Source organism: Amblyraja radiata, chromosome 8, assembly GCF_010909765.2.
Source record: "Amblyraja radiata isolate CabotCenter1 chromosome 8, sAmbRad1.1.pri, whole genome shotgun sequence".
Taxonomy (NCBI): Eukaryota; Metazoa; Chordata; class Chondrichthyes; order Rajiformes; family Rajidae; genus Amblyraja; species Amblyraja radiata.
In genome coordinates, this window is record NC_045963.1 from 24,989,900 (window position 1) to 25,013,171 (window position 23,272).

General features: G+C 47.8%; 1 protein-coding gene across 1 annotated transcript; it reads right to left on the reverse strand.

Moving 5' to 3' along the window:
* sytl3 (synaptotagmin like 3) lies at window positions 1-22,442 on the reverse strand. The gene is made up of 11 exons (XM_033026369.1): window positions 22,088-22,442; window positions 19,418-19,633; window positions 18,001-18,068; window positions 13,455-13,506; window positions 12,803-12,848; window positions 11,586-11,658; window positions 11,199-11,326; window positions 10,011-10,085; window positions 6,616-6,788; window positions 2,102-2,204; window positions 1-307 (listed from the first exon to the last, which is right to left on the reverse strand). The coding sequence occupies exons 1-11, from the start codon at window positions 22,195-22,197 to the stop codon at window positions 104-106; spliced, it is 1,248 nt and encodes a 415-aa protein (XP_032882260.1). The 5' UTR covers window positions 22,198-22,442; the 3' UTR covers window positions 1-103.
* Window positions 22,443-23,272: the final 830 nt, after the last annotated feature.

A 23,272-nucleotide genomic window follows, 5' to 3' on the forward strand; every position in this document is an offset into this window, starting at 1 on the left:
GGGCTGTTTCCATGCTGTTTCACTCTATGATGTTCCATTATCAAACATTACCAACACCATTGTGATGTGTAGGTTGTTTGGTGCATGAAGCATTGCCGGCCTCTCAGATGGACCCAGGGCCGGGGGCTGTCGTCACCTTCCCTTGGAGCTGGTACCACTGGAACGACTGCGTGGAACTGTCTTCGAACCTCCAGCTGTCGAAGGGGACGTGCACCTGGCCCACACACAGCTGCCGTTTGAATGTCGTGCTGTACCACACGGAGACGTGGAGTGTCCTCGTCTCTACCTGCCGACGGCCAATGGTGTACTGGGGAATGCAAAGTACAACGGGTAAATATACAGAGCCATCAGGCCCCATCTGGAATCCGCGTCTCACGATGGCCTGAGTGTGTGCGTTCAGCACTGATTCACCTTGACAGCCCATCGAATGTGCAACAAGTTTGTTCATAAGTTACAGGAGCAGAATTAGGCCATTCGGCCCATCAAGTCTACTCTGCCATTCAATCATGGCTGATCTATCTATTCCTCTCAAGCCCATTCTCCCGTCTTCTCCCCATAACCCCTGACACCCGTACTAATCAAGAATCTATCAAACTCCACTTTAAAAATGTCCATTGACTTGACATCCACAGCCTTGTTTGGAGCGGCACGGTGGCGCAGTGGTAGAGTTGCTGCTTTATAGCGCCAGACAACTGGGTTCGATTCTGACTACGGGTGCTGTCTGTATGGAGTTTGTACGTTCTCTCTGTGACCACGTAGGTTTTCCCTGGGTGTTCTAGTTTCCTCCCACATTCCAAAGACGGGTGCAGGTTTGTAGGTTACTTGGGTTCTGTAAATTGTCCCCAGTGTATAGGATAGAACTAGAGTACGAGTGATCGTTGGTCGGTGTGGACTCGGTGGGCCAAAGGGCCTGTTTCCAAGCTTTTCACCATACCTCAGTACATGTGACAATAAACTAAATTAAACTAAGTACAGGACAGGAGCAGGCCAACCTTCCAACAATGTCTTTGCTGAACATTGATACCATGATAAACTGTATCTATACACTGTGGACGGCTCGATTGTAATCATGTCTAATCTTTCTGCTGACTGGTTAGCATGCAACACTGTGCCTCAGTGTAACATGTAACAATAAACTAAACTAAACTAATCTCCTCTGCCTGCACGTGATCCATATCCCTCCATTCCCCACATATCTATGTGTGTATCTAAAGGTCTCTTAAACGCCACTGTCGTATCTGCCTTCACCATCACCCTGTGCAGGACATTCCAGGCACCCATCACTCTCTGTAAACAAAAAGCTCTGTGCATCTCCTTTAAACTTTTCCCCTCACACCTTAAAGCTGTGGCTTCTAGTTCCACCCTAAAGGAGAAAGATTCTGACTGTCTAACCTATCTATGCTTCTCATCATTTTATAAACACCCCTCAGCCGCCAACACTACAGAGAAAACAAACCAAGTTTGTCCAACCTCTAGTTAAAGCTAATATGCTCTAATCCAGGCATCATTCTGGTAAACCTCTTCTGCTCCCACTCCAAAGCCTGCACATCCTTCTTGTAATGGGTGTGACTGCTTGCCCTGGGGCAGAAGAGGCAGAGGGTGCTTTTGGACATTGGCCAAGAACAGGGCCTTTCCAATGTCGGATGCACGTTGCCTGTCTTGACCGGGGGTTAGGTACGGAAACCCCGGCAGGACTGGGTCAGGGCATTTATCTTCTGTAGGAGGTGGTGGTTGATTCCTGCACCATTCCTGCAGCCCTAGAGGCCTGGGATGACACTGTGATCTCCATTCACACAGCTGGTTGGGCCTTAGTGAAACAGAAAGCCCCCAATGGGAAGAGTCAGAGATGTACAGCACAGAAACAGGCCACCGTGCCTTTGCTGACCGAGTTAGCATTAGGGATGGTCCCATTTGCCTGCATTCTTCCCACAGCCCACTAAGCCCTTCTTATCCACATATCTGTCCAAATGTATTTTAAAACTCATAGTTGGATGTGCTTCAATGTGTGGTATTGTCAAGCAATGCAAGTAATTCAAGTGCTGGGAGAAGCCTGAATGTGTACAATTTTGTAGAAGCAGTCAGACAAAAAGCAATAAATTACCTGTAATGTTTCATTAAAAACTGGATCCACTGTGTTCCTCTTCACCGAGCTCTTCAACTTACTGTGAGAAGATTTGTCAGGAAGCAAGTAGGTCTTCACATACCTGAAAAAGATTTTAAAAATCAAAAAACTTTCAGTTTCAGGAGAATATCCAGTGAAAATACTGGATGTTTAATTTACAGTGGTAGAAATATGAAAATGAAACATCATCTCTGTAGCACACCTCACATTCTGCCCTAACTGATTAGTAGAGTGGTGCAGCAGGTGGAGCTGCTGCCTCACAGCACCAGTGATTCGGGTTCAATCATGACCCGGGTTTGATGCTGTCTGTGTGGAGTTTGATTGTTCTTCCTGTGACTGCGTGGGTTTCCTCCACCGCATCTCTAAACCAAACTAATCTACACAGAGTGTATGATATAAAATGTTGTGTATATAAGATCATTGTCTTGTTTCATCACATCTGATTAAATCTTAGGAATTGTGTCTGAGCATAGTTTTGCTGGCATTGAAAGAATGCTGAACAGCAGGTCTGTGGAGAGAAACAATGCAGGTGCCCACTGGCATCACACAAGCCTCTGCCAGGAATCTGTAGATGGCCAAGATTGGAAATAAATGACAACAGGGTGTGTTTTTATTCAGCAATTGACAATGTTCTTATCTCTCTGTTGTGTAACTTGGACTTACGCTCCAATAAATGAATCTCAAAGACATTTGGTCAGGTGCACATTTAAGAAAAGTTTAGAGATACGGGCCACATGTGGGTAAATGGAACTAGCTTGGTTGGCATGGATGAGTTGGGCCGAATGGCCAGTTTCCGTGCTGTATGACCATATAGCACTGCAAACCAACATTTAGTGGCACAATCTTACTGACAAGCCGACTTATGTTCAAAGCAATACAATGCTATGGGCTTGGAAGGCAGGTTTGCTGAGGCAGATTGACAAATTGGATTAAAACCACGTCACCGAGTCATGGAGACATACGGCACAGAAACCGGCCCTTCGGCTCACTAAGTCCATGCCGACTATCAACCACCCATTTACACTAATCAAACATTAAGCCCATTTTTTATACGGGTCATGTGCATACACTAACTGACCATATGGAGGGAATGAGTTTAATGGCATCATATTCAGCAAGGTCAAGGGCCAAAGGGCCTGCTCCTGTGTTCTACTGTTCTCTGTTCTAATTGGAGTGTCCAGAGGAAGCCCATGAAGTTTGGTTTAGTTCAGTTTAATTTAGTTTTGTTTATTGTCATGTGTACCAAGGTACAGTGAAAAGCCTTTTGTAGCGTAGTATCCAGTCATGCAGTCAGTCCACCCCCCCCCCCCCCCACCTCTACCTTCCAGTCTGAAGAAGGGTTCCAAGCCGAAACGTCACCTATAGCTTTTTTCCAGAGATGCTGCCTGATCTGCTGAGTTACTCCAACCTACAGCTCTACCAGTGTGCTGCCTTAACCAACGTTTAAAGCAACGATTCATAAATCTCAACAAACACATTCCTTTGAGGAGTATAATTACAGGGACAAAGTGATACTGCCATATCCAGCTGCAGCAAAGTTAACAATACTATCAGCAGAAATCAGCAAACCTGTTGATCAGGAGTGCTGTAGAAATGAGCAAGACATCCTTGTGATTGAGGCAGTGCAGCGTAGGTTCACGAGATTGATCCCTGGGATGGCGGGACTGTCATATGAGGAAAGATTGAAAAGGCTTGTATTCACTGGAGTTTAGAAGGATGAGGGGCTATCTTATAGAAACATATAAAATTATAAAAGGACTGGACAAGCTAGATGCAGGAAAAATGTTCCCAATGTTGGGCGAGTCCAAAACCAGGGGCCACAGTCTTGGAATAAAGGGGAGGTCATTTAAGACTGAGGTGAGAAAAAACTTTTTCACCCAGAGAGTTGTGAATTTATGGAATTCCCTGCCACAGAGGGCAGTGGAGGCCAAGTCACTGGATGGGTTTAAGAGAGAGTTAGATAGAGCTCTAGGGGCTGGTGGAGTCAAGGGATATGGAGAGAAGGCAGGCACGGGTTATTGATAGGGGATGATCAGCCATGATCCCAATGAATGGCGGTGCTGGCTCGAAGGGCCGAATGGCCTCCTCCTGCACTTATTTTCTATGTTTCCATGTTTCTATGTTTCTATAACACAAACAAAACTGCAGATGCTGGAATCTTGAGCATACACTAACATTATCCTATACACTAGGGAGAATTTACAATTTTTGCTGGGGTCAATTAATCTGCAAACCTGTACATCTTTCGAATGTGGGAGGAAGCCGGAGCACCCAGAGAAAACACACGCGGTTACAAGGAAAACGTATAAACTCTATACAGACAGCACCCGTGGTCAGGATCGAATCCGGGGTCTCCGGTGCTGTAAGGCAGCAACTCCACCATTGTGGCATCGTGCCGCCCCTAAAGGTGTGGATCGAACAATGGTTTATCTTTTATAGAGCAGATCCTGAAATGTATGAGCAGAGATTTTACTGATTCTGAGCCTCTCCTTGCTCTTTGCTCTGAATTGGATCAACAAAAGGCCTGGATAGGGTGGATGTGGGATGGATGTTTCCACTAGTGGGAGAGTGTAGGACCAGAGGGCACAGCCTCAGAATAAAAGAACATACCTTCAAAATGGAGGTGAGGAGGAATTTCTTTAGCCAGAGGCTGGTGAAACTGTGGAATTCATTGCCACAGATGACGGTGGAGGCTGTCATTGGGTATATTTAACATAGAAAATAGGTGCAGGAGGAGGCCATTCGGCCCTTCGAGCCAGCACCGCTAAGAAAGGAATTGATAGGCTCCTGTTTAGGAAGGGCGTCAAAGGCAATGGGGTGAAGGCAGCAGAATAAGGGTGAGAGGGAAAAATAGTTCAGCGATTATTAAATGGCTGACTAGACTTAATGGGCCGGATGGCCTAATTCTGCTCCTATAACTTATGAACCTATAAAGACATTGGGTAGGTTTAAGGCAGAGATTGATAGCTTCTTGATTAGGAAAGGTGTCAAAGGTTACAAGGAGAAGGCAGGAGAATTGCGGGTGAGAGGGAAAAATAGAGCAGCCATGATTGAATGGCGGAGCAGACGATGGGCTGAATGGCCTAATTCTGCTGTTAAGTCATAGTTTTACGTTCCCTACATAATAGGACAATAGACAATAGATAATAGGTGCAGGAGTAGGCAATTCGGCCCTCCGAGCCAGCACCGCCATTCAATGTGATCATGGCTGATCATCCCCAATCAGTACCCCGTTCCTGCCTTCTCCCCATATCCCCTGACTCCGCTATTTTTAAGAGCCCTATCTAGCTCTCTCTTGGAAGCATCCAGAGAACCAGCCTCCACCGGCCTCTGAGGCAGAGAATTCCACAGACTGTCGTGGGGTAGACTGACACCCCTCCCCCTCTCCCCAATCTTTGCACATCCCCAAGGACAAAGGACATTTATTGTCACATACACTAATTGGCGCAGTGAAATTTGAGTTATCATGCAGCACACAAATAAGATAAACATAACACTTTAGAATTTAACATAAAACATATAAACACTTCCCCCCAAAGTGGAATCAACGTTTCCCACTGTGAGGGAAGACACCAAAGTTCAGTCCTCTTCCTCTGTTCACCAGTGGTCGGGGCCTATTGAGGCCTCCGCAGTCGCTGTTACGGGCCCAATGTTTCAGGCCCTCGGAACGAAAGAACACTCTCAGCGGCCCAGAGCCTCCGAATCGGCCGTTTCCTACCGGAGACCGCGGCTTCCGAAGTCCACAGGCCGAGCTGGGCGGAAATACAATGCTGGCGACCTCGGGAAGAGATCCCAGGCTCCGCGATGTCAAAGTCAGCGCCGCCAGCGGCTGGAAGCTCCACAGACCACAGCTCCACGGTGTTCAAAGTCGGCAGTCCCAGCACTCCGCAGCTCTAACACACGGCGACCCTGGTAAGGCATCGCTCGCTCCGCGGTGGAATCCAGTGCTGCGCCACCGCTGCTGAAGCTGAAGCTCTGGCCGGTCTCCGGCAAGAAAGGCCGCCCCAATCCAGATGGTACACCGCGAGGAGGGGGCGAAGATGCGGCTCGGAGAATAGTCGCATCCTCGACCAGGAAGTGACTAAGAAAACTGTTTCCCCCTCCCCCCCTCCCCCCACATAAAAAGACTGAAAGACCCACGAAAACAAACTTTAAAACAAACTAAAAATAACCAAAAGAATGAAAGGACAGACAGCTGCAGGCGAGGCAGCCACACTCGATGGTGCCACCACTCGAACAATACCCAAATATCAAAAGCCCTTCATCACCTGTGCCCTTTGGCCTCTTAGAAGAATCCCTTGTCTGAAGAAGGGCATCAACCAGAAACATCACCTACTGTATTCCTTTTCTCCAGAGATGCTGCCTGACCCGCTGAGTTACTCCAGCATTTTGTGTCTATCTTCAGTGTAAACCAGCATCTACAGTTCCTTCCTACACATGCTGTACAAACACGACTTCCCTTTTTAACAGAGCTTGCTCTAGAAAACACCTACGGGTTTCTCTTCTTCCCGTCTCCGGGGGCTAGGTTTTTGCATGCTTTGATGAATATCTCCAGCGCCAGGGCCTTAAAGTTGTACCGGATGGACAACTCGATTTCACCAGTAACATTAGCCTTGTCCACCGTCTCTGACACTGTGCAGATGCTGCTGATGTTGCCGCTACTTTCCTACGGAGACATGATGGGAGACAGGACATCACGACTGGTGCCTTACAACTCGGTGGCCACCCTTGCCTTAATGTGGCTTTGATCCCAACCCGAGGGGCCAGCGAGCTGCCTGATCGCTTCAGCCCAAGCCCATTGGAAGTTCGCAGAATTGTGGACGCAGCCCAGAGCATTACACAAATCAACCTTCCTTCCATTGACTCCATTTATACCTCAAGCATCCTCGGCAAGGCCAGCAGCATAATCACATACAAGGCGCACCCCGGCCACTCCCTCAGGGACAGTTTCTTCCCAACTGTTATCAGGCAACTGAACCATCCTATCAACAACTAGGGAGCGGTCCTGAACTACGATCTACCTCATTGGAGACCCCCAGACTATCTTTGTCCAGACTTTACTGGACTTTATCCAGGACTAAACGTTCCTTTATCGTGTATCTGCACACTGTGGATGGCTCGATTGTAATCATATATTGTTTTTCGGCTGACTGGTTAGCACACAACAAAAGCTTTTCATTGTGACAATAAACATTGTTGGCTGGTAAAGATATGCGAACGACAGGGATACAAGGATGTGAACGGTGGAACTAGTAGGATGACTAGGATAGGGGAAGGGAGGAGAGGGGGTGAGGGGGAAAGGAATGCAGGAGTTACTTGAAATTAGAGAAATCAACATTCGTACCGCTGGGTTGTTAGCTGTCGAAGCAAAATATGAGGTGCTGTTCCTCCAATTTGCGTGTGGCCTCACTATTTTACCCTTTTCTTACCCCCCCCCCCCCCCAGTCATCCTCCTAGTTCCACTGTACACATCCTTGTATCCCTGTAGCACTTCCCCAGCCAACAATGGGCCATGATGGACTCCACCCTTCCTGAGGTCATCTGTGGCTGGCCCTATCTTCCTCTATCTTTCAGTCTGAAGATTTCTGACTCGAAAGTCATCTATACCTTTTCTTCAAAGATGGTGCCCTGACCCGCTGAGTTACTTCAGCAATTTGTGTATCTTTTTGTAAATCAGCATCTACAGTTCCTAGTTTCTAAATCCCTCAGAACCTTTTCTATAATGAAGCAACCCTTCACCAGAGGGTGAGAACCTCACGTGCTTCTCTGCACATTGTGCATCTGTCCAAATGTGTAGAGAAATACTTGAGGATCTCATACTCTGGTTAAGAGTTGCTTCATTATTCGTGAAAGGGGGGCTTGGTCCAGGTACTACATAGAACAGGTTCTTCAGCCCACATTGTTTGTGCTGAACATGATGCCAAGACCAACTCTATCTACCTGCACATCATCCATATCCCTCCATTCCCTGCATATATCCACGTCTATCCAAAAGTCTCTTAAATCCACAATTCTATCTGCCTTAACCACTTCCCCCGGCAGCACGTTCCAGGCACCCATCACCCTCTGTATAAAAAACCTGCCCCGCACATCTACATTAAAAGAGATTAGTGTGCAAAATTAGAGCACATGGCATTGGGGGTAGGGTATTGACATGGACAGCGAGCTGGTTGGCAGACAGGAAACAAAGAGTAGGAATGAACGGGTCCTTTTCAGAATGGCAGGCAGTGACTAGTGGGGTGCCACAAGGCTCGGTGCTGGGACCCCAGTTATTTACAATATATATTAACGATTTAGACGAAGAAATTAAATGTAACATCTCCAAGTTTGCGGATGACACAAAGTTGGGTGTCAGTGTGAGCTGCGATAAAGATACTATGAGGTTGCAGGGTGACCTGGATAGTTTGGATGAGTGGGCAGATGCATGGCTGATGCAGTATAATGTGGATAAATGTGAGGTTATCCACTTTGGTGGCAAGAACAAGAAGGCAGATTATTATCTGAATGGTGTCAGATTAGGAAAAGAGGAAATGCAACGAGACTTGGGTGTCCTTGTACATCAGTCACTGGAAGTTAACATGCAGGTACAGCAGGCAGTGAAGAAAGCAAATGGCATGTTGGCTTTCATAGCGAGTATTTGAGTTTAGGAGCAAGGAGGTCCTGCTGCAGTTGTACAGGTGAGACCATACCTGGTGTATTGTGTGCAGTTTTGTCAAGTCAAGTCAACTTTATTTGTCACATACACATACAAGATGTACAGTGAAATGAAAGTGGCAATGCTCGCGGGATTGTGCAAAACAACAGAACAGAACAGATCCAGTATTTACATTAAAAAAAGAAGACGCAATTTGAGGAAGGACATTCTTGCTATTGAAGGAGTGCAACGTAGGTTCACCAGGTTAATTCCTGGGATGGCGGGACTGACATATGATGAAAGAATGGAGTGACTGGGCTTATATTCACTGGAATTTAGAAGGATGAGAGAAGATCTTTAGAAACATATTAAATTCTGAAGGGATTGGACAGGCTAGATGCAGGAAAAAAGTTCCCGATGTTGGGGGAGTCCAGAACCATAGGTCACAGTGTAAGAATAAGGGGTAGGCCATTTAGGACTGAGATGAGGAAAAACCTTTTCATCCATAGAGTTGTGAATCTGTGGAATTCTCTGCCACTGAAGGCAGTGGAGGCCAATTCGCTAGATGTTTTCAAGTGAGAGTTACATTTAGCTCTTAGGGCTAACGGAATCAAGGAATACGGGGAAAAGCAGGAACGGGGTACTGATTTTGGATTATCAGCCATGATCATATTGAATAGCGGTGCTGGCACGAAGGGTGGAATGGCCGACTCCTGCACCTATTTTCTATGTTTCTAAACTTTGCCCCACTCACCTTGAAGCCGTATAAAGCTCAATCAGTTGATGATCAACGTTGGGTCAGAGAAGGCGGCACAGTGATCGATGTCGGAGCGGCAGAAAGGAGAGGGCGAAGCTGGAGGGGGCGGACAGGGGAAGGGGCAGATGGAGCGGGTGAAGCTGGAAGTAATGGGTGGACTGGGCTGTGGGGAGAGGGGCGGACATGGAAGGGAGTGGATGGGGTGGTGGGAGGACGGACAGTGGAGGGGGGGTGGCGGAGTGGGGGGGGGGGGGAACAAGGGATGGGGTGGGGAGGGGGACAGGCAGGTGGTGGAAGATGGCGAGCGGACAGAGAGGAAGGGCTGAGGCTGGTTGTGGGTGACTGAGATAGTGACTGTGCGGACCACCCGGGACCCTAGACAAGGTCCCACCCTGGGCAACATGACCTCCTCCCCCTCATAGAGCCCCCACCCTGTCCCGTAGAGCAACCCGTGCCCCCCCGTGCAGCGCCCCCCCCCCCCCCCGCCTAGTACTGACCTGCTGAGTCTGGGAGCTCTCTCCTCCCGCGTTGCCCATCCTGTCAATGCCCTGCAAAGAGCTGGAGATGGACAGCTGTCGACAGGGAGAGGCACCGGTCAGCCATGTGTCCCACTGCACCCCCTCTCCACCCTGCATACCGACCCCCACCCCCACCCCCACCCCACCCCCACCCCACACACCACCCCCACCCCACACATCACCCCCACCCCCACCCTCACCCTGCACCCCCACCCCACCCCCACTCCACACATCACCCCCACCCCATACACCACCCCGCACACCGCCCACCACCCCACCCACACCACCACACTCACCCTGCACACCCCCACCCCGCACACACACCCCCCACCCCACACTCCACCCCCACCCACACCCCACCCCCACCCCACACCACCCCACCCCGCACACACACGTCCCCCCACACACCGTCCCCACCCCGCCACCCCCCCACCCCCACACACCCCCCACCACACACCACCCCCCACCCCATACACCACCCCGCACACCGTCCCCCCACCCCGCACACCGTCCCCCCACCCCGCACACCACCCCCACCCCACACCACCCCACCCCATACACACCCACACACCCCCCCACCCCCACACCCCCCCCACCCCCACACCCCCCACCCCCACACCCCACCACCCCCACACCACACCCACACACCACACACCACACCACACCACCCCACACCCACACCCACACCCACACATCACACCCACACCACACCCACCACCCCCACACCACACCACCCCACACATCACACCCACACCACACCACACACCCCCCCCACCCCACACACCACCCCCCACCCCGCACACCACACTCACCCTGCACACCACCCCCACCCCGCACACCAGACTGACAGCTGAAGTGTGGCGCCTTCACGCCCACGTTGGTTTTGCATGCAGCCTGTCACCACTGGCAACTCTCCAGCAGCGCCACGAGAAGGTCCAGCCACAAGAGGTCAATAACAACTCCAAGGTCAGAGGCACTAATTGGCCTTATCTATGCACTGGCTATGATTGGTGAGGATATATGTAAAAGGGGCTTCTGTAATAAACGTGACTCAAGGTGTCTGGCTCAGCTAAGTCGTCTGTTCTTTGCTTTCTGTCGTGGGATTCAGTAGGCCCTACAGATGTAAACATAGAGGAGACGTTTCCTGGGGGGCCAGGCTTTCTTTACCTTGCTCACGCTGGTCAGGGCCGTATCCGACTTACTCTTCTCTTTCTTCAGCTCACTGTCGCTGGGAACGTAACTGGCTGATAGTAAGTGGGTTTTCTTCACCACATCTTCGTGAGATTTGGAGATTTCTAGAGAAAGACAAGTTTCAACAGAGTAGCTCAAACCTTGATCTTCACCTGTATCCATCTATCACTTATACGTTCATAAGACATAGGAGCAGAGTTAGGCTATTCGGCCCATCATGTCTGCTCCACCATTCAGTCATGGCTGACCTATCTTTCCCTCCCAATACCATACTCCTGCCTTCTCCCTGTACCTGCACCAGTTGCTGTCTTGGTCCTACCCCTACAAGCCCTATGTTAGAGGGATGGAGCTGAGATCACTTACGTCTGATGTGGTCTGTAAACGACCAGAAGACATTCTCCATCGATCTAGTGAATCCTTTCGAATGCTTGGCCTCCTATGAATATTTAAAGCATCGTTAATCAGTTGTGCCGTCCTTAACATTTATTTACATGAATAAAACCTTACACCAATTCATCCCCTGGTAGTCTCCAACCCTTACCCGTTCAAACCGTTGAACAGCGGTTCACTACCGTCCTGGCAAGATGTTTAAAATCCAATTTGCATGAAACAATATTTAAAATATTTAAAAGCTGTTCCCAAGATCCAATATGTTACGCCAATAATGAAGCAAATATGGCAGCACAGTGGCACAGCGGTAGAGTTTCTGCCTTACAGCGCCAGAGATCCGATTTCCTTGCTGACTACGGGTACTGTCATTGTGGAGTTTGTTCCTTCTCCCCTGAACTGCGTGGGTTTTCTCCAGGTGTTCCGGTTTCCTCCCACACTCCAAAGCCGTAGATTTGTAGGATAATTAGCTTTGGTGTGTAGGATAGTGTCATTGTGTGAGGATCGCTGGTCGACGCGGACCCAGTGGGCCGAAGGGCCTGTTTCCATTCTGTATCGCTAAACTAAACTGAGCACAGCTGGTAGGAATGCTGCCTCACAGCACCAGAGACCCGGGTCCAATCCTGGCCTCGGTTCAGTCATTGTGGAGTTTGCGCATTCTCCATGTGACCGTCAGCATAAATAGGTGTTGTTTCCAGTCGGGATCCTTCTTCGGTCATTTGTAAGGCTTTGCCCCACCCCCATGTCTTTTTTCCTGCTTTCCCCTCCTGACTCCATCAGCCTGAAGAAGGGTCCCGTCCCAAGGATGAGTCGCACCCTGGCCACTCCCTCTTCTCCCCTCTCCCATCAGGCAAGAGGTAAAGGAGTATGAAAACACATACCTCCAGATTCAGGGACAGCTGTTCCCAGCTGTTATCGGGCATCTGAACCATCCTACCAACAACTAGAGAGCAGTCCTGAGCTACTATCTACCTCATTAGAGACCCTGGGTCTATCTTCGATCGGACTGTACTGGCTTTATCTTGCACTATACATGATACACGCTATTCCCTTTATCCTGTATCTGTACACTGACAGCACGATTGTAATCATGTATAGGGTTTCCGCTGACTGGTTAGCACGTAACAAAAGCTTGTTCACTGTACCTCGGCACACGTGACAATAAACTAAACACAAACTCAATTTTACATTACCAGCTGACATCCTGTAGGTGGAGGAGTAGGGGGTACCACAGCAATACTGGTGGAGAAACAAGAAAGATGCATCATTTCGGTACTGGAAAGGTGAGATATTTGACAGTTACAGCAGCTTTTCAACAGACGACACACATCCGCGGCCATTTCTCACAGCTGTATACTACAGGAGGGCGTGTTAGGGCGGCACGGTGGCGCAGCGGTAGGGTTGCTGCCTTACAGCCCTTGCAGCGCCAGAGACGCAGGTTCGATCCCACGTTCGGGTGCTGTCTGTATGGTGTTTGAACGTTCTCCCCGTGACTGCGTGGGTTTTCTCAGAGATCTTCGGTTTCCTCTCACACTCCAAAGACTTACAGGTTACGTACATAAACTGGCTTGGGTTTGTATACTTGGTATAAGTGTAAATTGTCCCTAGTGTGTGTAAGATAGTGTTAATGTGCAGGGATCGCTGGTTGGCTCGGACTCGGTGGGCCGAAAGGCCTGTTTTCGCGCTGTGTCTCTAAACTAAACTAAAATTAAACTAAAGGAGGGTTTGGACAGCATGGAAAACTTAGCTTTTCACTCTACCTGGGTGCATGGGACAATATAAACCTGAACCTCAGGGTGGGGTGCACAAACAGACAAGTTATGCCTTTGCCTTGACAAGCCTCACCTCAGTGTTCGGAAAGTCTGCAGAAGCTTCTCGCTTATTGTTTTGTGCTCACCTGTTGGACAACAAAACAATGACATTAGTGTCTTGAACACTTGAAGCAGAGGACTTTGTGCAGGTTTGTTCTCTGGTGAATTAAACCTTGCGGCGAATGTATAGCGGCTTGGTGGTGGAGATATCTGCAGTAATGGGTGGTGGTGGAGGCAGATACGACAGTGGTGTTTAAGAGGCTTTTAGATAGGTGCATGGCACAGTGGTAGAGTTACTGCCTCACAGCGCTAGAGTGCCGGGTTCAATCCTGATTACTGGTACTGTTTGTCTGGAGTTTGTATGACTGCGTGGGCTTCCTCCAGGTACTCCGGTTTCCTCCCACATTCCAAAGACGTGTAGTTTTGTAGGTTAATTGGCTTTTGCAAATTGTCCCAAGTGTGTAAGATGGAACTAGTGTATGGGTGATCAGTTGATCAATCGTTGGCATGGACTCGGCCTGCCGAAGGGCCTGTTTCCATGCTGTATCTCTAAATTTAAAAACTTGGTCATGCAGGGAATGGAGAGATATGGATCATGTGCAGGCAGAGGACCGTGCTGCCGAGGGCGGTGGTGGAGGCAAATACAATAGTGGCATTCAAGAAGTCTTTAGATAGGCACATGGAAGTGCAGGAAATGGAGGGAAATGGATCATGTACAGACAGAGGAAATTAATTTAACTTAGCATTCTGTTTGGCACAGACATTGTGGGCTGAATGACCTGTTCCTGTGCTGTACTGTTGTATAAAGAAAAGCATTCTGAGTATCATATGTCCCTTTTAACTCCCCCTCTTTCCCCTCCCTCTCTGTCCTCTTCCACCCACACCCCTCTGTCGGGTTTTACATTTCATTCCTCCTCTTCTCAACTTATCTGACACCCTTTCGTCTCCGTTTCCCTCCAGCCTTTCTCACATACTCCACCCATCTGCTAATCCAACCGGCACTCACCTTTATCCACCTTGCCAAGCTTTACCCTGTCCCCACCTCTCTTTTTCAGCTTTCTCCCCCCAACTACTATCTGTCAGAAGAAGATCCAGATCCGAAATGTCATCTGTCCATTTCCTCCGCCGATGGTGACTGATCCATTGAGTTCCTCCAGCCTTTTGGTTTTTCATACCCAAAGGCTTCCTACCCAAACCATACCCACAGAGAGGCTTCAGCTGCAATTTCTACCTCATCTGAGAGCTTTTACCAGCACACGCTTAGAGTCATACAGTGTGGAAACAGGCCCTTCGGCTCAACTTGCCCACACATGTCCCATCTACACTAGTCCCACCTGTCTGCGTTTGGCCCATATCCCTCTAAACCTATCCTCTCCATGTACCTGTCTAAATGTTTCTTAAACATTGCAATTGTACCTGCCTCAACTACTTCATCTGGCAGTTTGTTCCATCCACCCACCACCCTTTGTGTAAGAAGGTTACCCCTCTGGTTCCTATTAAATCTTTCCGCATTCACCTTAAACCTATGCCTTCTGGTTCTCGATTCTCCTACTCTGGGCAAAGATTGTGCATTTACCCGATTTTGTACACCTCTATAAGATCACCCTTCATCCTCCAAGGAATGGAGTCCTAGCCTGTTCAACCTCTCCCTATAGCTGGCTCTCAAGACCTGGCAACATCCTTGTAAAGCTTCTCTGCACCCTTTCCAGCTTGACAACATCTTTCCTTTAACATGGTAACCAAAACTGGACATAATACTTTAAATGTGGCCTCACTCATGTCTTATATAATGGTAACATGACCTCCCAACTTCTATACTCAATACTTTTGACTTTGTTTTTTTCATACAAAATGCTTTTATTCAGAACAAACAAAAATACAAAGTAGTAACACGATCAAAGAATGCCTATATTGGCATTTTACGAACAAAATGATCAAATTAAAATATTAACATTTTTATCAACAATACAATCGACCTCCCGCGGTGACCAGTGTTCACGGAAGGCCTCCAGAGTCCCCATGGACACGGCGTGATCCCTCTCCAGGGACACACGGGCACGGATGTAACCCCGGAAAAGGGGCAGGCAGCCCACCGCTGTGCGGCCGTCGACTGCCCGCTGCCTGGACCATCTTGGCCAGGCCCAGGAGCAGACCTACAGGGAGACCCCCTCCTCCTTCCCGACCATCCCCTCTCTGTACCGGGTGCCCAAAAATCAATAACGCTGGACTAAAGTGGAGCCAAACTTGAGGAGCAGCCCCTTCAGATACTCGAACAGGGGCTGCAACCTCTCATACTCCATGTAGACGTGGAACACGGTCTCTTCCTCGCCGCAGAAGTGACAGGCTCAAGTACCTGTTGCAGGCCATGGCTTTGTGCAACACTCTCCACCCCAGGTCCCCAATGTAAAGGGGGAGGATTCCCTTGTAGAGAGACCTCCACTGGGGACCGCTCCCCTCGTCAGGTGGTAACACGGACCGCATCACAGAATGGCACGCTGGGCATCTTGGAAAGGCGGCTCATGTTGCGTGGGGCCGGCTCTCGGGGAGGGACTCAATACTCTGACTGATGATGGCTTATGTGCCAAAAGCCGTTTTGATCACCCTATCTACCAGTGACACCTTACTCTACAGAACATGAGGGATATGGGTGTGCGATACATTCCCTCTTATAGAACAGAGAACACAGGACAATACAGCACATGAACAGGCCCTTGTCTGTGTTGAACATAATGCCAGGTTAAACTAATCTCCTCTGCTTGCACATGATCCAAATTCCTCCATCCCCTGCACTTCCATGTGACTATAAAAAAGCCTCTTAAATGCAACTGTGCCGTTTCTCTCCTCTCGGGTTAAGGAGCAACCTGATAGAAGTATATAAAATTGTGAGAGGTTGTGACTATCAGATAGTCAAATACGAGACTATCTGAAATCATATACCCAAGACTGTCAATAAATGGTTCCAGACATATTAGACGAATGCATGAATAGAAACTCGGATACAAATAAATTAATATCGTACCTTTATAATACCCTTTTAAATATACAAACCCCATCATCGGAAATAATTAGGCGAGCTTGGGAAGATGAATTGGGCCTAACAATTTTAAAAGATAGATGGGAGGAAAGCCATATATACATAACTGTTCTCTTAACGTTAGGCATTCGTTAATACAATTTAAAATACTGCATAGACTTTATTATTCAAAGTCTAAACTGAATAAGATCTTCCCAAATGTTTCCCCTATGTGTGATAAATGTCTCCTTCAGGAAGGAACCATAACTCATTCTTTTGCCTCCTGTATAAAGTTACATAATTTCTGGAGGGGAATTTTTGAAATTTTTTCTAAAATACTTAAAATAAAACTGGACCCCGACACAGAATTGATTACTCTAGGTACGTCAGAAGCCTGTTTTGAGCTAACATTATTTCAAAGACGTTTCCTTAACTATGGCCTGATACGGGGAAAAAACTAATACTTAAATTTTGGAAACACACATCAGTCCCTACTGTAAAGATGTGGATTACAAACATGTCTGAGAGACTACATTTGGAAAATATTAGGCTTGTCTTGGCAGAAAAACCAGATCAATTTTTCAAGACATGGACACTCTTTACCGAATTCTTACAAGGATAGTATGGGGCAGAGGGGCTGGTATATCTCCACTTTTTTTTTTTCTTTTTCCTCTCTTATATCTTTATTCACTCTGTGGCCACACTACTTTGGTAGTCTAGGGGTCCTATCTTTTCACTTTTCACTTTTCCCCTCTCTTGTACTTTCTCTCTTCTTTTCCCTCATTTTCAGGTTAAAAGGTCGAAATAGAAGCTGTACAATAATTGTATAATTTTACGCCGAATGTTTTATTCTTGTACAATTGCTTCTAATAAAAATAATTAAAAAAAATAAAAAATAAATAAAATTGTGAGAGGTATAAATAAGGTAGACTGTCAGAACCTTTTTTCGCAGGTTGTAAATATAAAAACTGAGAGGGCATAGCTTTAAGGTGTGAAGGGCAAAGTTTAAAGGAGATGTGCGGGCAAATTTTGTTATACAGTGTGTGGTCAGTGCCTGGAATGTGCTGCCAAGGGTGGTGGTAGAGGCAGATACAATAGTGATGTTTAAAAGACTTTTGGATAGATGTACGGCTGTGAAGGGAATGGTGGTATATGGATCACGAGCAGGCAGATAAGAGTTGGTCTGTACAGTCTGAAGAAGAGTTCTGACCCAAAACGTCACTCATCCTTTTTCTACAGAGATGCTGCCTGACCGACTGTGTTACTCCAGCACGTTGTGTCTATCTTTGGCATAAACCAGCATCTGCAGTTCTTTCTGCACAGATAAGACTTAGTCTTGGCATCATGTTTGGCACAGACATTGTGGGCAGAAGTGCCTGTTACGGTGCTATGTACTGTACTGTTCTATGTTCTAAAACATGGCCCGATCAAAGACCTTTTGTGGTGGCCAGGCAGTGCCTGTCTAATTGGAATCAGGGTGTCAGCACTGTTGGCATTGAACAAGCCTCACGTTTCCTGGGTCTTTGGCCACATTTCCTTGGGGTGTCGGTGGTGACAGCGTAAATACCTTGCTCCAGGCGAAACTTCTTTGCTCTCTCCTCGATAAACCACTCTCCAGACTTCACCTTCACCAGCCTGAAATACAGAAACAGCAGAAATCTTTTCACAAGTGGAACTCGGCACTTGCGTTAGTCACGTATGTGACCGGGGCATCTGTCTAACACCCAATGCAGTGGCATCCCCTTCAGCGACACGGAGAGAAGAAATTATTTGTCAAGTGAAAAACACAATGAGATCAATGACACTGAAAAGCTCCATACGGAAGAGAAATTAATCAGCCCAGAGATGGATAAATCACATGCAGCTGATGTCCCAGAGGTTGAAAGAGTGGGTATAGATATCCCATATCTTCCTAAACTCTATAGATGCTGAAGTTGTTATGGAGTCATAGAGTCAGACAGCAAGGAAACAGGCCCTTCGGCCCAGTTTGCCCACGCCGACCAAGGTGGCACATTTACACTAGTCCCACCTGCTCGGTTTAGCTCATATTGCTATCCTATCCATGTACCTGTTCAAATGTCGTTTAAATGTTGTTATAGCTTCGACCTCAACTACCTCCTCTGGCAGCTCATTCCATATACTCACTACCCTCTGTGTGGAAAAGGCTCCTATTAAATCTTTCCCCTCTCACCTTAATCCTGTGTCCCCTGTTTCTTGACCACTCCACCACTCTGGGTAAAATACTCTGTGCATCTACCCTAACTATTCTCCTCATGGTCTAATACACTTCTATAAGATCATCCACCCCTCATCCTCCTGTGCTCCAAGGAATAAAGTCCTAGCCTGCCCAACCTCTCGCTATAGCTCAGGGCCTCGAGTGATGGGTGCCCATGTCCAAACATCTACCTATTAAACCCCTCTCACCTGTTTCCACCTGCCAGGCTTTGTCCTGCCCCCCACTTCTCTTCTATCTATCTCCCTCACACCACGGTCAGTTTGAAGAATAGTCCTGACCCGAAACGTCAGCTACCCAATCCTGACACTGGTTAATACACAAAAGGACACAAAGTGCTGGAGTAACTTAGCGGGTCAGGCAGCATCTCCAGAGAACATGGAAAGGTGACGTTTTGGGTTGGGACACTTCTTCAGACTGATTGTAGTGGGGAGAGAAAGTTGGAAGAGATATGGTGCCTTTGTCTATCCATCTTTCTATCAACCCTCCCACCCCCCTCTCAACCCCCACCCCCCCAACCCCCACCTCACCTGTATCAGGGTTGTAGCTGCGGGAAGAAAAAAGACTCAAAGTGTTGGAGTAACTCAGCCAGTCAGGCAGCATCTCTGGAGAGAATGGATAAGTGACGTTTCGGGTCGGGACCGTTCTTCAGATTCCTTTTTAGATTCAGATTCTGCAGTTCCCCGTTTCTACCTGGAAACTCTCAACCCCGGCAAGAATATACAGTGCAATCAGTTTGAGAATCTCTTACCCATGAGCATGGCACACGATGCAGCGGGCCACTTTATTGGAGTTGCGGGCGCAGCATCCATCGCACACTCGGTGACTGCAGACACTGCACTCAACACCCTTGTTAAACAGGAGTCCCAGGGCAGCCTGGCACCGAGCACAGGAATAGCTGCTGTATTCCCGGCCACAGCTTTTTGCTCCTTTCCGCCGCATTTCTTGATATTCCGATTTCAACTTTCTGTGCACAAGGGAGGACACATTTTCAGTGACATAAAACCATCACAGACTCAACAATTGCTTAGTTTCACCCAATTTTTCTCAGCAGTGCTATTGCTGAGGGTCAGTTTTAGGTAGTTCAGTTCAGTTCAGTTTACTTTAGTTTAGTTTATTTTAGATTAGTTCAGTTTAGTTCATTCCAGTTCAGTTTAGAGACCATATTGCAGAATTCTATTTGTTCTTTTGAATTGAGTTAATGGAAAGATACAGCATGGAAATAGACCCTTCGGCCCACTGAGTCCACGCTGACCTGTTCACACTAGTTCTATGTTATCCCACTTTCTCATCAACTCCCTACACACTAGGGGACAATTTATGGGACAACTTAACTTACAAACCCGCCCGTCTTTCATAGGGCCACAGGGAGAATGTTCAAACTACACACACCAACAACTCCTGAAGTCAGGATCAAAACTGGGTCTGTGGTACTGTGAGGTAGCAGCTCTACTAGCTGGCCCACCCTGTAGAGTTGGTTGCAACTAAACAGAGAGACAAACTGCTTACACAGGGGTAGAAGGAGGCTGTTCAGCCCCTCAAACCTGTCCTGACATTCAATACAATTATGGTTGATCTAAATTGGCCTCAACTCCTCTTCTATTCCATTTCTCCAGAACCCTCCAGGTCCACGAGGTTTCAAATCTGGTGGTATTCTAGGGCATGACGATAGTAAGGAGGTAATGTTGGGCTTCGTGAAAAGCATTAACATGTAGAAATACCAGGGCCTAAACAATCTATTCCAGATTACGGAGGCAAGCAATGGAGGCGATTGGTGGGTACTTGTCATCTTTGTAATCTCTTTAGCTATGGGTGAGGTGCCATAGGACTGGAGCAGAGCCAGCATTGTTTCTTTGCCTGAGAAGAGCACTAACGACAAACCAGGAAATTATAGGGTAATGGGCCTTACATCAGTGATAGGGAGATTGTGGGAGAAGATTCTGAGCAACATGATTTACTCTCATTTCGAAAAGTGGAGACATTAGGGAGATAGACAAAAATGCTGGAGAAACTCAGCGGGTCCAGCAGCATCTATGGAGCGAAGGAAATAGGCAAAGTTGTGTATAGGCAACTTTGCCTATTTCCTTCGCTCCATAGATGCTGCTGCAACCGCTGAGTTTCTCCAGCATTTTTGTCTACCTTCGATTTTCCAGCATCTGCAGTTCCTTCTTAAACACTTATTCGGGAGAGTGCAGGGGAGGTACTGACTCACATAGCCCATATCCCTCTAAACCAAATGTATTTTAAATGTTGTTATAGTACCTGCCTCAACTACCTCCTCTGGCAGCCCGTTCCATACACCCACCACCCTGTTCAGCGCTCATGGTTGATTCCATATATTTCTGCATTACAGATCGATGAAGAAATGGAGCATCTCTGGAGAGCATGGCTAGATGACGTTTTGGGTAGGGATTCTTCTTGCGGCTGATTGAGGGGGATGGTGAGAGGAACCCGGAAGCAAGAAACGATCAGGACAAATCAGAGCCGGCAACAAATTATCTCAGGCAGGGTGGTTCCCTGATAGGCTGATTGGTGGCGAGGGAGGGTGTGATCCCAAGAAGGACACATCGTTGCAAACGGTGGAACTGGTTAAATGATTTTAAGTGGAGGAATGGGGAGGGGCAATGGGGGTGAGAGAAGTGAGAGTTGGAGGGAGGGGATTGTATGTAGATGTTACCTAAAATTAGAAATTCAACATTCATACCACTGGGTTATAAGCTACCCAAGTGAAATATGAGGTGCTGATCCTCCAGTTTGCGTGTAGCCTCACTCTGGCAATGGAGGAGGCTCAGGACAGAAAGGTCAGTGTGGGAATGGGAAGGGTTAGCAACCGGGAGATCCTGTAGGCCTTGGTGGACCCAGCATAAGTGTTCAGCGAAACGGTCGGCAGGTTTACGCTTGGTCTCACAGATGTGCAGGAGATCAATGTACCAACTTCACCAACTTCACAACCTTGGCTTTACTCAACACAGCGGTGGAACATTTCTCCAAAGAGTCTTTTGACCACAAACGTGCCTGAGGCCACGTCAACATGTTACTGTTTAGTCTAGTTTAGTTTAGAGATACAGTGCGGAGACAGGCCCTTCGGCCCACCAAGTCCGCTCTCCCCGTACGCTAGCATCATCCTACACAATCTGGACAATTTGCCATCTTTACTGCAGCCAATTAATCTACACACCTGTCCGTCTTTGGAGTGTGGGAGGAAACCGGAGCATCAGGGCAAACCCATGCGGTCACGGGGAGAAGATACAAACTCTGTACAGACAGCACCCGTAGTCAGGATCAAACCCGGGGCTCTGGTGCTGTAAAACAGCAACTCTACCGCTGCACCACTGTCCCACCCTCTGACCTGCCTTTGTTTTCAGGTCCCAGACACCTCTGCTAACCTGTCACGGGTGGGTCTGACCTCTGTGTCACTCACCTTATCCGTTCTTCTTCCACTTTTCGTAACATTTCATCACGTTGAAGGACCTCCAGAACTTTGTCCCTCTCTCGATCTTTGAGCGATTTGATGTCAATTTCCAAATTCATTCTGCTCTGGGTTCAGAGCCGCTGACAATTCAACTCCTGAGTTTCTTTTAAACTACAAGACTAGGCAGGTTTCCAAAGGCCGGAACTGAGAAAGATCGTCGAGGAGACGGAGGAAGACCATGCATTGGCTTTCTGCTGTGGATCACCATCAACAGATTGGCATTAACATTATCAAACTCTGCTCCAGGGTACCCCGATTCTAAGCATTTTGTGACACTTTCTGACTGTCAGTTTAGAAACTTAAAGTCTCCTCTTCTTATCAGCTTGAGGCATTTAAAGTCTTCTCTGAAAGGCAAATAGGTAGAGGAAAGAATATTGGAATTAGAACATAGAACACGGAACAGTACAGCACAAGGATAGGCCCTTCAGCCTATAATGTTTGTGCCGAACATCTTGTCGATGGGGCGGAGGACGGGGCATGGAGAGGCAGTTTGGGACGGGGCACGGAGAGGCAGTTTGGGACGGGGCACGGAGAGGCAGTTTGGCCGCTCCACCGAGAACAAAGACGGGCCCCGCCGGGAGTGGGCGGGCACGGTGCCAAGAACAAGAGGGACCACGCGGTGGGGGTGGCGGGGGGAGGCTGCCGAGAACAAAGTGGGACCCGGTGGGGGGTGGGGTAGTGGGAGGAACGCAGAGAACGAACAGAGACGAGATGACGCCAATGTGTACTTTTGTAACTTTGTCGACATCAGAAACGTGGTGACTCTTTCGTGTACTTTGTGTATATTATGCAAATGCAAAGAATTTCACCGTACCTGGGTGCACGTGACAGTGAAGTATAATTGAATCATTGGACTCTTATCTGACTGCACATAGTAGCAATGTTACAAAATTTTGAGATTTAAAAAATCAAGTCTGTAATTTATCCCATCAGATAAAGCATAAAAAGAAGTTTAATTTGACACCTAATTCACTTTCATATCTCAAGTATTTAAAAAGTTATGGCCATTTTCATACTCGGAAATTAGCATCTTGTTCCCTATTGATTTTCTATGGACATAACAAAAAAGCTGTGATCGTGTGCAGTCAAAAGCCCATAACCTTCTTAAAAATTAAGAGAACTGAATGAAATTTT